Source organism: Eutrigla gurnardus (assembly GCF_963514095.1).
Source record: "Eutrigla gurnardus genome assembly, chromosome: 23".
In the NCBI taxonomy this organism is placed as follows: Eukaryota; Metazoa; Chordata; class Actinopteri; order Perciformes; family Triglidae; genus Eutrigla; species Eutrigla gurnardus.
Window position 1 is genome coordinate 1,452,065 of NC_139934.1, and position 15,546 is coordinate 1,467,610.

Below are 15,546 nucleotides of genomic sequence, written 5' to 3' on the forward strand. Positions count from 1 at the left end.
CACACACACACACACACACACACACACACACACACAGAAGTCTAATTCCTAGTAAGCCTATCAATGTGTGTGTGTGTGTGTGTGTGTGTTATTAGCGTTACACTGCTGACTCAGGAGGATCAGATGTTGTTAATCCTCCCTCCTCACTTTTCATCACCTCCTCCTCCTCCTCCTCCTCCTCCTCTTGTCCTCCCTTCACTTGCTGCTGCTTCCTATTTACGTCTCTTCCTCATTCTGCTACAACTGAGAAGGAAGTATCCGGATCCTTTACTGCAGTACAAATACCACACTGTACAACTAATCTGTTACAGTAAAAGTACTCACACCACACAGCAAAAATACTCAGTTTCAGTAGAAGTATTTGTAGAAATACTCTGTTCAAGAAAAATTGCTCATAGCACACACAGTAAAATACTTTTAAAGTACTAATACCATACTTTCAAAGTACTCTACTTCCGTACTCACACCATACAGTAAAACTACTCAGTTGCAGTAAAAGTACTAAAACCATACTTTCAAAGTACTCTATTTCAGTAAAAGTACTCGCACCACACAGCGTGCATCGATTGGTTGAAACACTTCCTGTGTGGTGGTTTGAACCCTGTGCTATAAATACGTGGGGTCCAGGTGAGACCTAGGGGTCCAGGTGAGGCGTGGGGGTCCAGGTGAGGCATGGGGGTCCAGGTGAGGCGTGGAGGTCCAGGTGAGGCATGGGGGTCCAGGTGAGGCGTGGGGGTCCATGTGAGGCATGGGGGTCCATGTGAGGCATGGGGGTCCAGGTGAGGCATGGGGGTCCAGGTGAGACTTGGGGGTCCAGTCGAGGGTCCAGCTGAGGGTCCAGCTGAGGGTCCAGGTGAGGGTCCAGGTGAGGTGTGGGGTCCAGCTGAGGCGTGATGGTCCAGGTGAGAACCTGGGGGTCCAGGTGAGACGTGAGGGTCCAGGTGAGGCGTGGGGGTCCAGGGAAGACCTGTGGGTCCAGGTGAGGCGTGGGGGTCCAGGTGAGGCATGAGGGTCCAGGTGAGGCGTGGGGGTCCAGGTGAGACCTGGGGTGAGACCTGGTGAGTGGGACATGAGGGAGGATCCATGAGTGCAGGTGAGGCGTGGGGGTCCAGGTGAGACCTGGGGGTCCAGGTGAGGCGTGGGGGTCCAGGTGAGGGTCTAGGTGAGACGTGGTGGTCCAGGTGAGGCGTGGGGGTCCAGGTGAGGGTCTAGGTGAGACGTGGTGGTCCAGGTGAGGCGTGGGGGTCCAGGTGAGGGTCCAGGTGAGGCGTGGGGGTCCAGGTGAGACCTGGGGGTCCAGGTGAGACCCTGGGGGTCCAGGTGAGTGGGACATGAGGGAGGATCCATGAGTGCAGGTGAGGGTCCAGGTGAGGCGTGGGGGTCCAGGTGAGACCTGGGGGTCCAGGTGAGACCCTGGGGGTCCAGGTGAGTGGGACATGAGGAAGGATCCATGAGTGCAGGTGAGACAGACGGCATCATCTCCTCTAATCCCTTTATCCTCATCAGGGTGACTCGCCGCTCCGAACACTCCTCCGCTGCTCACATCACTCGTTCATCCTCCGTTCTCCCCAAACTTTACCGCCTTAACGGGGTCGGCTGTGTGAAGGAGGGGGTGGGGTGGGGGGGTAACGCCTCTGTTTCCGTGGCGATGAGTTTAATGGGCAGTCGGTGGATCTAGACAAAGAAAACCGAGAGCGACGGATTACCAGCTGACAGGTGAGTAAGGGGATTATATCAAATATATTGGAAATAATCACGTAGAGGACTATAGACGCGACACACACTTTATGTTGTAGTCAATTTGTGTCTCTTTGTAGTTTCTTTAGGACTCTTTGTAGTTTCTTTATATATTTTTGTAGTTTCATTGCGTTTCTTTGTAATTTCTTTGTGTCTCTTTGAAGTTTCTTCGTGTCTCTTTGTAGTTTATTTGTGTCTCTTTGAAGTTTCTTTCTGTTTCTTTGTAGTCATTTTGTCTCTTAGTAGTTTCTTTGTGTCTCTTTGTAGTTTATTTGTGTCTCTTTGTAGTTTATTTCTGTTTCTTTGTAGTCATTTTGTCTCTTAGTAGTTTCTTTGTGTCTCTTTGTAGTTTATTTGTGTTTCTTTGAAGTTTATTTGTGTCTCTTTGTAGTTTTTTTGTTTCTTTGTAGTTTCTTTGTGTCTCTTTGTAGTTTTTTGGGTCTCTTTCTATAGTTTTGTTGCGTCTTATTGTGTATCTTTGTGGTCATGTTGTCTCTTTGAGTAACATTTTCGAGATGAAGGCCAGGAGGCCCCGGACACTTTGGGCCCCTGGTCCTAGACCAGGTAGACCCCCTCAGTAATCCATCCTATTTCAGGGTTTCACAATAATGCAGCCGAGAACTTGGAATTAACTTCAACGAAGCTCTTCTTCAAACTTCCGATAGAAACAGAAGGTGAGTCTGAATATCAGCTGCACACACGTTCACAGTTTAGACCGATCAGAGGACTGAGTCAGTATTCAGGACCACGTTGGCTCAATATGGTCATGTGACTTCCCCTCATCTCATCTCTACTGTCTGATAATGTCCCAACAGGAAGTCAGAAGAAAGAAAACCTCCATGGCCAAAGTAGCTCCATTAGTCCCGCCCCCTGTCTCCAGGTTAACTCCGCCCACCAACCGTCTACAAGACATGGAGGAGGAGCCACCTGAAGACAGAGACGGGGACAGGTGAGTGGTTATAGGGGTTGATAATGAGCGACCCAATGCAGCCTGGAGAGTCTGGGAAACTCAGAGGAACTTCAAGGGGTCCTTGAGCAAGTTGTATGGGTACTTGAGGGGGTTCTGTATGAAGTTTCAGGGTTCCTTGGGGGGGTTTAAGGAGGTTGGGAGTCCGAGGTTCTTTAATCAAATATCCAGACTGTTAAAAACATTTAAGTGCCCCTTGAAGATATTCTAAGGGTCCTTTTAAAATGTTTCATGGGTTCTTCTGTGTGTGTTTAATGGGTCCAAGAGGTTCTGTGGATACTGGGGAAATGTTTCAGGGGTTCCTGAGGAAGTTTGATGGGTCCTTGAAGTGGTTCTAAGGATCCAGCGGCCCTTCAGGAAGGGGATTTCAGGGAGTCAGTTCTGTGAACTCCAGGGGTCCTTTCAAGGAACAGAGGATCCTTCAGGAAGTCATATGTGTTATTGAAGATATTCCAAGGGGTCTTCAAAATGGTTCAGGATGCCACAAGATGGTTTGGAGGATTCGATGGATCCTTTAAAGGACTCAAGAGTTTTGAAGGGGGTTATTTGGATGCTAAGTATCCATTACAGGGTTTAAAGGGTTTGATTGGGTCATTGAAGTGGTTCTAGAGGTGTTTCATGAGGTTTCACAAGTCCTTGAGGAGGTTTAGGGAGCTCCTGCGGTAGAATTTAGGGGTCCGTTTAAAATATTGAGGGTATCTTGATGTGGCCCTTGCGGAGGTTTGAGGGGTCAATGAGGATTGAGGTTCTGTAGTCCTTGAGAAGCTGCCGGGCTCGTTGAGACCGTTCTTGACTGGTACTGGTCTGGTACTGTTTCAGAGCCAATCAAAGAGCCAGACCAGGAGTTTTGTTCAACGTCAACAACAGCAACAACAACGAAGAAGAAGACGAGTAAGACGCACACACACACACACACACACACACACACACACACACACACACACACACACACACACACACACACACACACACACATCATGTGACATCCATCAGTCTCTCTGACAGACAGAAGTAGTCGAGAATGGTAGTGAATCCTTCAACCTATACGCCGATGATCCGCCGGTCTACCTGGCTCTGACATAATACATAATACATATGTCATACCCGTAACCAGGAAGTGTGTGTGATGCGTTTCCTGTTGTCTTCCAGGGAGGAGAAGAAGAAAAAGAAGAAAGAGAAGAAAGAGAGAAAAGAGAAGAAGGAGTAAGTTCAATCTTTCCAAAATCGTTTTATGAACTACAGACTAAAACTACACAGCAGGGTTGAAATCACTTCTCCTGAATGAGTCTTGATGCTCTTTCCTCCCAGGAAGGAGAAGCAGGAGAAAAAGGAGAGGAAGGAGAAAAAAAAGAAGGAGAAGGAGGAGAAGGAGAAGGAGAAAGAGAAAGAAAAGGAGAAAGAGAAGGAGAAGAAAGCCAAAGAGGAAGCGTGGGTTTGGTTTATGCGGATCCACTTAATCCGGGTTTATTGTGTAATCAGATAGCAAACTCGTAAGTAGAACTCAGTGTTGTGCTTGTTTCCAGGCCCAAGGAGATCACAGTGATTGATCCGGCAGGTAACACCTACTACCACTGGCTGGCTGTGATCACCATCCCCGTCATGTACAACTGGACCTTGATCATAGCCAGGTAACCATACTCACCTGATTGGCCATCGCTTCTTAACTACGTTTAGTTTCTACCATGTTACCCTTTGTTTAGTCCAGAAGTCAGTCCCTACAGTTTGAGTGGTGTCTGGAAAGTGAAGCCAAACCTGAAGTGCCTTAAACAGTCATTAACTCTGCTGGCCACCAGGGGGCGACTCCTTTCTGGTTGTATAGAAGTCTATGAGAAAATGGTCCTACTTCTCTCTGCTGGCCACCAGGGGGCGACTCCTTTCTGGTTGTATAGAAGTCTATGAGAAAATGGTCCTACTTCTCTCTGCTGGCCACCAGGGGGAGACTCCTCTCTGGTTGTATAGAAGTCTATGAGAAAATGGTCCTACTTCTCTCTGCTGGCCACCAGGGGGCGCCTCCTCTCTGGTTGTATCGAAGTCTATGAGAAAATGGTCCTACTTCTCTCTGCTGGCCACCAGGGGGCGACTCCTCTCTGGTTGTATAGAAGTCTATGAGAAAATGGTCCTACTTCTCTCTGCTGGCCACCAGGGGGCGACTCCTCTCTGGTTGTATCGAAGTCTATGAGAAAATAGTCCTACTTCTCTCTGCTGGCCACCAGGGGGCGACTCCTCTCTGGTTGTATCGAAGTCTATGAGAAAATAGTCCTACTTCTCTCTGCTGGCCACCAGGGGGCGACTCCTCTCTGGTTGTATAGAAGTCTATGAGAAAATGGTCCTACTTCTCTCTGCTGGCCACCAGGGGGCGACTCCTCTCTGGTTGTATAGAAGTCTATGAGAAAATGGTCCTACTTCTCTGCTGGCCACCAGGGGGCGACTCCTCTCTGGTTGTATAGAAGTCTATGAGAAAATGGTCCTACTTCTCTCTGCTGGCCACCAGGGGGCGACTCCTCTCTAGTTGTATAGAAGTCTATGAGAAAATGGTCCTACTTCTCTCTTGATGTATTATCTCAGTAAACATTGTAAACATGAGTTTATGGTCTCAATCTCTAGTTTCAAGTCTTCTTCAATCCAGCATGATGTTCATTTAGTACATTATGGTCCATTTAGAGTCCACCAGACCAGAAAGCAGGGGATGCTTTAGGGGGCGGGGCTTACCTGCTGATTGACAGGTCGCTACCATGCTACCAATGCTAGTTAACTACTAAGATGAGTTTAAAACTTTAATTTTGAAGCTAACTTTGTTAGCAGCTTCACACCAGAATCCAGATGGATCCAGATCCAGTAAGGTTGCTGCTCGGGGTGCAGTAGGTGCCGTGTTGGGGTCCCCACAGTGTCAGTCGGCAAAACTGGATTTAGATTAAGTTCAACCTCAAAGTAATAACTGCTTTATTGTTTCAGGGCGTGTTTCGAGGAGCTACAGACCGACTATCTGCTACAATGGTTCTTATTGGACCTCATAGCCGATGGCATCTACATCGCTGACATGATCTTCAGGACACGGACTGGTCCGAACACACACACACACACACACACACACCAACAGATTGGTTTACTGTCTATGCATTGACATACTGTATGTAATGTGACCTCATGGACTTGAACCTGCCCCACGTCGTGTTTCTGGTGTGCAGGTTACCTGGAGCAGGGTCTGCTGGTGAAGGACGAGCAGCAGTTGCGTCAACGCTACATGAAGAGCTTCCAGTTCAAACTGGACATGATCTCCATGATTCCCACCGACCTGTTCTTCCTCGTTGTTGGCATCAAATATCCCGAAATCCGCCTCAACAAGCTGTTCAGGTTCAACAGGTACGAGTGGAAAAACACTGGATCAAAAATTAAAAACATCTTTTGGTAAAAGCATAAATATTACGTTGTATCACAATGTACATAAAAGTATCCACCCTTTCAGTGTGTATTATGGAATATTTGATGTTGTTGTTTTGGTATTGGCTTAATAACAGCATGTGGTTTGGATATTATTTAAACTACTTCATCATCAATGACATCATACTTTATTAAGTGATATATTTTGTGAGCTCAATACGCAAAATAACAAGCAACTATTTAGTTGTGAAATAAATGTAGTGCAGTAAAAATGCATATATATATATATATATATATATATATATATATATATCGTAAAATGTAACATAAGAATACTTCAAGTACTTGAGTGAATCTACTGGCCTATTCTAATGGGAAATATGTGACCTCGTGTTTCTTTCCAATAGTTGAAGTTTGTGTGTAGAACTTAAAGATTTCTGGACTTTGGAGCCCCCCGGTGGCGATATTGAGAATGACACTCCTGTCTGCTCCAGATTGGATTAGTTATATGAATAGGATGAAAGAAACGGCTCCGATGTTCTGATCTGTGTTGAGATAAATGTTAACGTCACAATGCGAACATCACCGTTTATTAAAGCGTGGTACAGCTTGAGATCAATGGGAATGAGTTGTACAGATATTTGTACATCAGAGTATTCTGGGGCTACTTATACATATACTTATATAGGTTCCGTCTGAACCACATATTTGAATTATTGAAGATCTTTCTGTTGGTCTCAGGATGCTGGAGTTCTTCCAGAGGACGGAGACCAGGACCAACTACCCCAACGCCCTCCGTATCTCCAACCTCGTCATGTACATCGTCATCATCATCCACTGGAACGCCTGCCTCTACTACTCCTTCTCCAAGGCTATCGGTGGGCGTCGCCGGTTGTTTGATCGGTGCTTGCCATGTAAAAGCTTCTAACGCCTCATCTTGTCCCGTGCCTTCAGGTTTCGGCCATGACAGGTTCGTGTATCCCGACCCAGCAGATCCAGAGTTTGGTCGTCTGGTGAGGAAGTACGCCTACAGCATGTACTGGTCCACACTGACGCTCACCACCATTGGAGAGACTCCGCCCCCCCAGGAGAACTCTGAGTACTTCTTCGTCGTCACTGACTTCTTGGTGGGTGTGGTTTTAAGTGGTCAGTGGTCTACCAGGTTTGGTTCCCAACATTGTCAGTGGTGTTACAGGTTTAGGTCCCTTCACTGTCAGTGGGAAACTAATGTGTGCCCCGCCCAATCTCAATGGTTTACCAGGTGACCCCAGTGAGCTACCGGTTTCAGAGAGACTTTGTCCCCTTTGGAGGATTCTTGAGTACTTCTTTGTTGCCACTGACTTGTTTTCTATTCTATTCTCCTTCAGGTGGGTGTGTTGATCTTTGCCACCATAGTCGGTAACGTTGGTTCGATGATCACCAACATGAACGCTGCCAGAGCCAGCTTCCAGGCTCGCATCGATGCCATCAAACAGTACATGACCTTCCGAAAGGTAAGCCACTGCGTACGTCTCCGTCCCCACGGTGCCCAAAGGGTGCAAATGTGTCACATCAAATGTGTTTCTCTCAAACGTGGTTGTTCAGGTGACTAAGGACCTGGAGAAGCGAGTTATCAAGTGGTTTGATTTCCTGTGGACCAATAAGAAGGCAGTGGACGAGAGGGAGGTGTTGAAGTACCTGCCTGACAAACTGAGGGCCGAGATCGCCATCAACGTCCACCTGGACACCCTCAAGAAGGTCTGCACACCCTCTTCACAGCGCTCCTCATTACAAACCAACTTATGACGAGAACCCCCCCCAACCTGGTTTCACTTCTGTGTCGCGGTGCAGGTTCGTATCTTTGCGGACTGCGAGGCCGGTCTACTGGTGGAGCTGGTGCTGAAGCTGCAGCCCCAGGTCTACAGTCCGGGAGACTACATCTGTAAGAAGGGCGACATCGGCAGAGAGATGTACATCATCAAGGAGGGAAAACTGGCGGTCGTCGCCGACGACGGCATCAAGCAGTTTGTCGTCCTGAGCGATGGAAGCTACTTTGGCGAGATCAGCATCCTGGCTATAAAAGGTAAAACGAAGTATTCAGACCCTACTGAAGTAGAAGTACTCCTACCACACTGAAAATACTCCACGACAAGTCAATGTCCTGCATTTACAATGTCAACGTAAGGAGCAGCTACAATGTTAGCGTAGCCTAGCACCATCAACCAGACTCCATTCAGAAAACGAGCATTTCAAAAGTAGTTATCTTGTGGTCTTACAGACAGACCTAACAAAGCATGACTCAGCACTTTTTATTTTGGGTTCACCCAGCTTTAGTAAACCAGCTGAATTCACAACATGTACAAAGCAGTAAGAGTGGTTATTTCAGTGATGGATGAACCCTTGGAAGGAGTCTACGTGGAGGTTTACTTCCTCCTCCTATCTGGTTTTTCTTTGAGTGACGCAAATAAACAAATGATCCAAAATTCGCTTCACGTTTGGTGTGAATGCGGCAGATTTAGATTTAAATCTAAATAAGGCTGTTTTCATTCCCTAACAGTCCATGATGTTCTTCAACAGGCAGTAAGGCGGGAAACAGGAGGACGGCCAACATCAAGAGCATCGGCTACTCCGACCTCTTCTGTCTCTCCAAAGACGACCTGATGGAGGCGCTGACGGAGTACCCTGATGCCAAAGCTCTGTTGGAGGAGAAGGGAAGGCAGATCCTGATGAAGGACGGACTGCTGGACTTGGAGGTACCGTCACACGGTCTGTTAAACAACAACAACAAGCTAGCGAGATGTTTGTGGTGATACCTGGTGTGTCGTCCCCCAGGTGGCGGCGCAGGGCCCCGACCCCAAAGAGATCGAGGAGAAGGTGGACAAGATGACGGGCATGCTGGACATCCTGCAGACGCGCTACGCCCGGCTGCTGGCCGAGCACGACGCCACGCAAAGCAAACTCAAGCGCCGGGTCAACAGGCTGGAGAGGAAGCTGGTGCCGCCGCCGCGAGCCGACCAGCCCGACGATGCCCCGCCCCCTCCAACACCAGAGACATAGACGGCTGAAGAAGAAGAAGAAGAAGAAGAAAATGTAGGTTGGCAAGCAAGAAGAGCAGGAGAGGGTGTTTGATTGTAGAGCCGGGGTTAGCCAGCTGGGTGGGGAGCAGGGGTTTGTGTAACTGGAACTTTAGTCCACTTCAGTCCACTTCAGTCCAATTTCAGCCAGTCAAATTGGAGAATGAGCACAAATGAGTCCCCTTATTTATTTATTTATTTATTATAGAATTAAATCTGAATGTGAAGAACCTTCTCGTTTGGTTCTCTGATGATTCATTGCAGAACTTAATGAATCAGATGAATCATCGTGCACTCATTCTGCTTCATGAACATCGCACCGTCTTTATTATTGGATTGATTAAAACTGAAGTGAAACTGAAGTGACACCAGATTGACTGCATGTAAAGAGACCTGCCGCGTCAGACCAACCAACCCTGAATGAGGAAAATTCATGTTTCTGTTTCTAGTAACATATGTGTCATTATAATGTATTACATGTTGAATAATAAGCAGCGGGACGGACTCTCCTGAGAGATCACCTGTAGAACAAGCTTCACTTCCATAGATCTAACTGCTTCAAAACAAGTAGAGGTCAAAGGTCAGCAGATATGAATCACTGCATGGACCTCTGAGCTTGTCCAGCCAATCACGTCACTGCTTTGTGAAAGAAGTCGTTAAAGCTGCTTAGGGAAAACACATTGTGAAGTTAATTGTGGAGGCACTGCGCTGAAATAAAGATATTTTATAAGGAAAAACAGAAGTGCCTGTTTATTTAAAAACAGCTGAATGATACATTAAAAGGGTCAAACTAAGTATATTTACTCCCCAGTTACTTTTAAGTACTTCACTTGGGTATTCCCATGTAATTCTACACCTACTACATTTAACTGTAGTCACTTTGCAGGGTCAGAATATTGATATAAAAATAATAATAATAATAATAATAATAATAATAATAATAATAATAATAATAATTAAAACTGCGAGCAGTATCGTGACGGGCCCGAGCTCTTATGCGGTCGTGGAGTGCCTGCGGTCACAGGGCAGTGTCGTGGACGCTGCCCTTGGCGCGGCCGCCTCTCATGGCGCAAGTCGAGACACAAGCGATGGACACCGAAAGGCATCCGTCTGTCACGTGCGGTCGTGGAGTGCCTGCGTTCACACGCGTGGCAGCCGCCTACCTGTGCAGCAGCCACCTCCTCGTGGCGCGAGTTTAGACACAAGCGATTGACATTTAAAGCCATCTGTCTGTCACATACACACATGTTCATTGCATCCTGACATCTCTCCTCCTCCCCCTAGTGTGACCTCTCCTCCTCCCCCTGTGTCCTCCTTGCAAGCTGAAATGAGAGGAATTAGTTGTAAAAAAAATCAGGTGTGGCTTTAACTTGGAAAAATTCACAAAATCAATGACATTTCCTGTCACCAGTAGGTGGCGCTCTGACAGAGTGAATGTCAAAGTGCAGATGTGTTCAGGAAGGAACTCTAATCAAGTGTGCAAAGTTTGGAGCAGATCAGAGAACAAACACTGAAGTTAAAATGTTTATGGCAGAGTTCAAGTGACAGCTGTGTGAGATGCATGTGGAGATGTGTGCCATCTCTCCTCCTCTCTGTGTCCAGGCTGAAATTAGAGGAATTCAAAGTGGCATGGCTGTTGATCTGCTGTGATCCAAAGTGAAACTACATTTCAGTCACAGAGCTCACACACATGTCTCTGCCTTCATGACATCTCTCCTCCTCCCCCTGTGTGACATCTCTCCTCCTCTCCCTGTGTCCTCCTTGCAAGGTGAGATGAGAGGAATTAGTTATAAAAAAAATCAGGTGTGGCTTTAACTTGGAAAAATTCACAAAATCAATGACATTTCCTGTGGCCAGTAGGTGGCGCTCTGACTGTGAGTGAATATCAAAGTGCAGATGTGTTCAGGAAGGAACTCTAATCAAGTGTGCAAAGTTTGGAGCAGATCAGAGAACAAACACTGAAGTTATTAGAGTTTGGATGTTAATGACAGAGTTCAGCTGACAGCTGTGTGAGGTGCATGTGGAGATGTGTGCCATCTCTCCTCCTCTCTGTGTCCAGGCTGAAATGAGAGGAATTTAAAAAAAGGAATTAAAAGTGGCATGGCTGTTGATCTGGTGTGAGGCAGATTGAGCTGCATGTGAGATTCACAGATCTCCATGTGTCACTGATAGATCTCTGACTCCATCTGGTGGTCGCTGTGCGCCTGTGTCTCTCCCCTCTATGCTCCCTGAGTGAAGATTGAGTGAAAACCTGGCTGATTTACACACTTGGCGAAAAACATTTTTTTTACCTACTTTATCATGACTTGAGGCGGTGGGTCCAAGAGGCTTTTTTGTACAGCTCCACTTGGGCTATCTAGGAAAAAATGTTTCATGCGTGTACGCCCTACCTAGAGGGGGGGCTGTTGCTGAGAAGATGGGCATAAAATCGGTCACATTTAATTTTGCCATTAGGTGGCGCTCTACCTGTCAGTTAAAATTGCAGTGCAGTTGTGTTCAGGACGTGACTGTTGACAAGCATGAATATTTTGGAGCAGATCGGAGAAGAAACGGTGAAGTTATAACAGCTTTGATGCCAATGGCGAAGGATGAAAATAGTAGCGCAGTCAAGGCGTCGCCGTGGCCACGCCCCTAAATATTATGGATATGTTTGGCATACTTTTTGTCCGTAAGGCCTTTCCAACAACATATCCAATTTTGGTATCGATCGGATCAACGGTATAATCAGTTTTTGATTTAGCGTGACCCCTGTGAAAGGGCAGAAACAGCCCAAAACAGGCATAACTGGCAATATTTGGGATTTTTTGGAAGTGGCAAATATGAGTCCATTTAGATGAAACTTGACATACATGTTCTTTCAAGCGATGTCAACATAGGTTTCGAGTTTCGTAATTTTAGGGGCAAAGGTTATAGAGTTATGCTATTTGCATTTTGGTAGCCACACCCTCTAATGTTCATTGGCCGATATCTCCTGATTAAATGCATATTTTCAAAACCTTTTCGGACCATATCCATAGCTAGGTCTAAAGAGTATGCGTACCGAATTTCGTCCAAATCGGACCAACGGTGTCCGAGAACTGCGCAACGTCCTGTTTTTCATAAAATCCAAGATGGCGGAAAAATTCGGTAGGCGGACTTTGGTACTCCAAGAGGATTTATTGTAGAGGACACTTGTTTGCACATGTGTGCAAAGTTTCATGTCAATCAGAGTTACGGTGCGGCGGGGCTGGCTATTCTCCACGCTAGGTGGCGCTAGCGAGCAACTTTTTCGTGGGTGAATGCGAAGACGCCAAATTCTCAAATTTTTCGCCAGGCCCTATAGACACTCCAATTTGCGTTATTTATTTTTCAGGCGAAGTCCCCCAAAACGCAGGTCGAACTCGTGAAAAAATAATAATAATAATAATAATAAACATTCGAATAACAATAGGGCTTCGCAGCCCGACGTTGTCGGCGCTCGGGCCCTAATAATAATAATTCAAATGAGTTCCACCTTTACCAGCTGAAATATTAAAGTAATGAACAAATTGATAATTATAACCCAATAATATAAATATATTGTTTCTGAAGTAAAATAAAATTAATAATAATTTTGTATTTATTCAGAAATCTTTGTCATCTACGGAGTTGGTAAATGTCCTGCTTTTTAAAATAATCTATTAAAAAGTGTAAATAAATGATATAATATAATATTTAATATATATGTATTTGTTAATTTTCCTTTATAATAGATAATATTATTATATGATATTGCAGAATATGAATGAAAAGTCCAGCTGCCGTCGTTGACACGTAGCGCTGCCCTTCGTGTGCCAAGCGCGTGCTGGGAATTGTAGTTCTGTACCCGCAAAACTCCAATGGAGCTGCCGCAGCCGGGATCCGCTTCCAGGACTACAAGTACCGGCATGCACCGCGCCGCGCTGCGCATGACCAACAGAGGTAACCGACTCCCCTGCTGCTGCTTTGCTGCTTGCTGAGGTGTGTTCACGATACATGACTTTTCTGTTCGACTTTTAATCTAAAAGCGTTATGAACGGCCGCGCGGGTGCATGTTTATATTTTAATAGCTGTTGTTCACCGGATGTGACGTCTGTTGCCGCCTGCTTCTAATTTGAATGGCAGCGGTTGGTTAGCTAACCGAAGCTAGCCGGGCTAAGAGCAGTTCGAACTTGGCCGTTCACTAGTTCGGTCATAACAGTGTTCTGGGACTGAAGGGGGACAAGTTCGGATCCCGCGGGACTTCATGAGTCACACGGTGGTGCGTCGTGTTGTTGTGGGTCACTGGAGTTCCGTGAAACGTCACGTAGCTGCCACGCTAACGTTTAAACCCGTCAGACACCGTCTGTTTAGAAACCAACTGACTGCACCAGACTCCAGTCAAAAATCTGCTCATTTAAGGCTGCTGTGCTACAACAGTCAATGATCATCATGGGTAGGAGCGTGACCTATCTGCACCCCAGACTCAAATCTGCTCATTGTACTCCTGCTGTCCTACAGTATTAATATAACACTCTTGTGTCTGTACACCATTCAGATATCTGCTCATTGTACTCCTGCTGTCCTACAGTATTAATATAACACTCTTGTGTCTGTACACCATTCAGAAATCTGCTCATTGTACTCCTGCTGTCCTACAGTATTAATATAACACTCTGTACACCAGACTCCATTCAGAAATCTGCTCATTTTACCTCTGCTGTGCTAGAATACTTAAATCTACTGTACATACACCGCCTGTCTTGTTTAGCGTTTTGGAGGCGGTTGCCATGGAGCCGGCCTGGCGACAACAGGGCAGGGGGCGTGGCCGGAGCCAGGATGGTCAGGGTGAAAGGTCACGACCCCCGCAGAAGGAGAGAGACAGGCCGGGGGTTGCCGCTGCGGCAGTGTGGGGGGCAGGAAGAGGAGGGAGGACGAAGTCTGCCACGACACCTGAACCTCAACAGGGTGAGGACGCCGCACTCGTCAATACAACAATGATGAATACAGAAAACATGCAGGGCGTGGTGAAAATGAAGTGTTTGGACAGCGCTCTCTCTTTGTGACTGACAGGTGTGTCGGTCCAATCAAAGTTCGAGGAGATCAGGAAGTCCAACCAGGCGGCTGCTCAGCGGTTGGTTGAGAGACGTCTCAGTTCCTCCTCCTCTTCTGATGACGACGACGACGATGATGTGAATGTCGAGGTTGACCATAAGGATGGAAAGAGAGGGAAGATCCTGGCGTCTACCTTCACCACCTACACCGACCAGACAGGTGATCCAAGTGTTGCCATAGCAACGTCAAGTCAACCTTTGTTGTTGTTGTTTTTTTACTCTTCTGTTGGTGTTCAGATGAAACACACCGGATGTAGCATGTCGATCAGGTCTAGAGGAGCTGCTCGCTTTGGAAAGAGCTAGGCTAGCTGTTTCTATCCGTTTACAGTCTTTGTGCTAAGCTAGGTTAGCTGTTTCTATCCGTTTACAGTCTTTGTGCTAAGCTAAGCTAGCTGTTTCTATCTGTTTCAGTCATTATGCTAAATCTGAAGATCGGACTCTCATCTCCCGTCTCTCTCTCTCTCTCTCTCTCTCTCTCTCTCTCTCTCTCTCTCTCTCTCTGTCTGTCTACCTGTCTCTCTCCATCTACCTGTCTGCCTACATGTCTCCGTCTGTCTGTCTCTCTGTACCCGTCTTTCTCACTCTGTCTCTACTTGCCTCCATGTCTGTCTGTCTGTCTCTGTTTCTGTTTACCTGTCGGTCTCTGTCCACCTGTCTCTCTCTCCCTACCTGTCTCCCTCCCTCCAGGTGGTGACGCCACAGGTCTGGCCAGAACTGGTCAGTATGTCAGCGACCTGTTTCAGTCTGGAGCTCTCACCTGTCTGATCTGCATCGCGTCCGTCAAGAGGACGCAGGCGGTGAGTCTCTCTCACTCACACACACAGCCTGGATCTAGACCCTTTATCCATGTGTTATGAATGATGACTGATTTGTGGTCCTCTCTGTCTGCAGGTGTGGAGCTGCTCCAGCTGTTTCTCCCTCTTCCACCTCCCCTGTATTCAGAAGTGGGCCAGAGACTCGGCCTTCCTCGTGTCCTCCGTCACCGATGAAGACTTCGGTCAGAAGCAGCACCCGTGGCCCTGGTGAGGACACGCCGTTGACTTTCATTCACTCTGCTGCTCCTTCCTCAGCTTCATCTCTGATCTCTTCTTCTGTCTCTGCAGTCCAAAGTGCAGAGCCGAGTATCCACCGAGCGCCACGCCCAACAGGTACGCAACATTTACTCTTCTTCTTCTGCTGCTTCTTCTTCTTCTGCTGCTGTTATCCGTGTGCCAAAAACATCAGGACGTCCTTGGACCTCCGGCAGCATTCTGCAGCGTCAGCTTGTCGGCGATCGGCCGGGAAGCTGAAGGATGCGCCGCAGACAGATGACAGCTCATTA

General features: G+C 47.0%; 2 protein-coding genes across 2 annotated transcripts in view; both read left to right on the forward strand.

Annotated features, from left to right (window-relative positions):
* The first annotated feature begins 1,525 nt into the window (after positions 1 to 1,525).
* Positions 1,526 to 9,878, forward strand: cnga1b (cyclic nucleotide gated channel subunit alpha 1b). Its single transcript, XM_084002725.1, has 16 exons — positions 1,526 to 1,716; positions 2,334 to 2,411; positions 2,553 to 2,686; positions 3,524 to 3,595; positions 3,854 to 3,907; positions 4,013 to 4,132; positions 4,228 to 4,332; positions 5,657 to 5,763; positions 5,890 to 6,064; positions 6,824 to 6,960; positions 7,037 to 7,209; positions 7,450 to 7,575; positions 7,667 to 7,819; positions 7,913 to 8,144; positions 8,639 to 8,814; positions 8,894 to 9,878. The coding sequence occupies exons 3-16, from the start codon at positions 2,577 to 2,579 to the stop codon at positions 9,116 to 9,118; spliced, it is 1,965 nt and encodes a 654-aa protein (XP_083858851.1). The 5' UTR covers positions 1,526 to 1,716; positions 2,334 to 2,411; positions 2,553 to 2,576; the 3' UTR covers positions 9,119 to 9,878.
* A 3,181-nt stretch (positions 9,879 to 13,059) lies between these two features.
* nfxl1 (nuclear transcription factor, X-box binding-like 1) overlaps positions 13,060 to 15,546 on the forward strand; it is a 13,326-nt gene continuing 10,839 nt past the window's right edge. The window contains exons 1-6 of the mRNA XM_084003318.1: positions 13,060 to 13,113; positions 13,883 to 14,079; positions 14,185 to 14,385; positions 14,913 to 15,022; positions 15,117 to 15,247; positions 15,329 to 15,373. Of these exons, the coding sequence (XP_083859444.1) occupies positions 13,902 to 14,079; positions 14,185 to 14,385; positions 14,913 to 15,022; positions 15,117 to 15,247; positions 15,329 to 15,373 (665 nt within the window). The 5' untranslated portion in view covers positions 13,060 to 13,113; positions 13,883 to 13,901. The remainder of the gene's footprint in view (positions 13,114 to 13,882; positions 14,080 to 14,184; positions 14,386 to 14,912; positions 15,023 to 15,116; positions 15,248 to 15,328; positions 15,374 to 15,546) is intronic.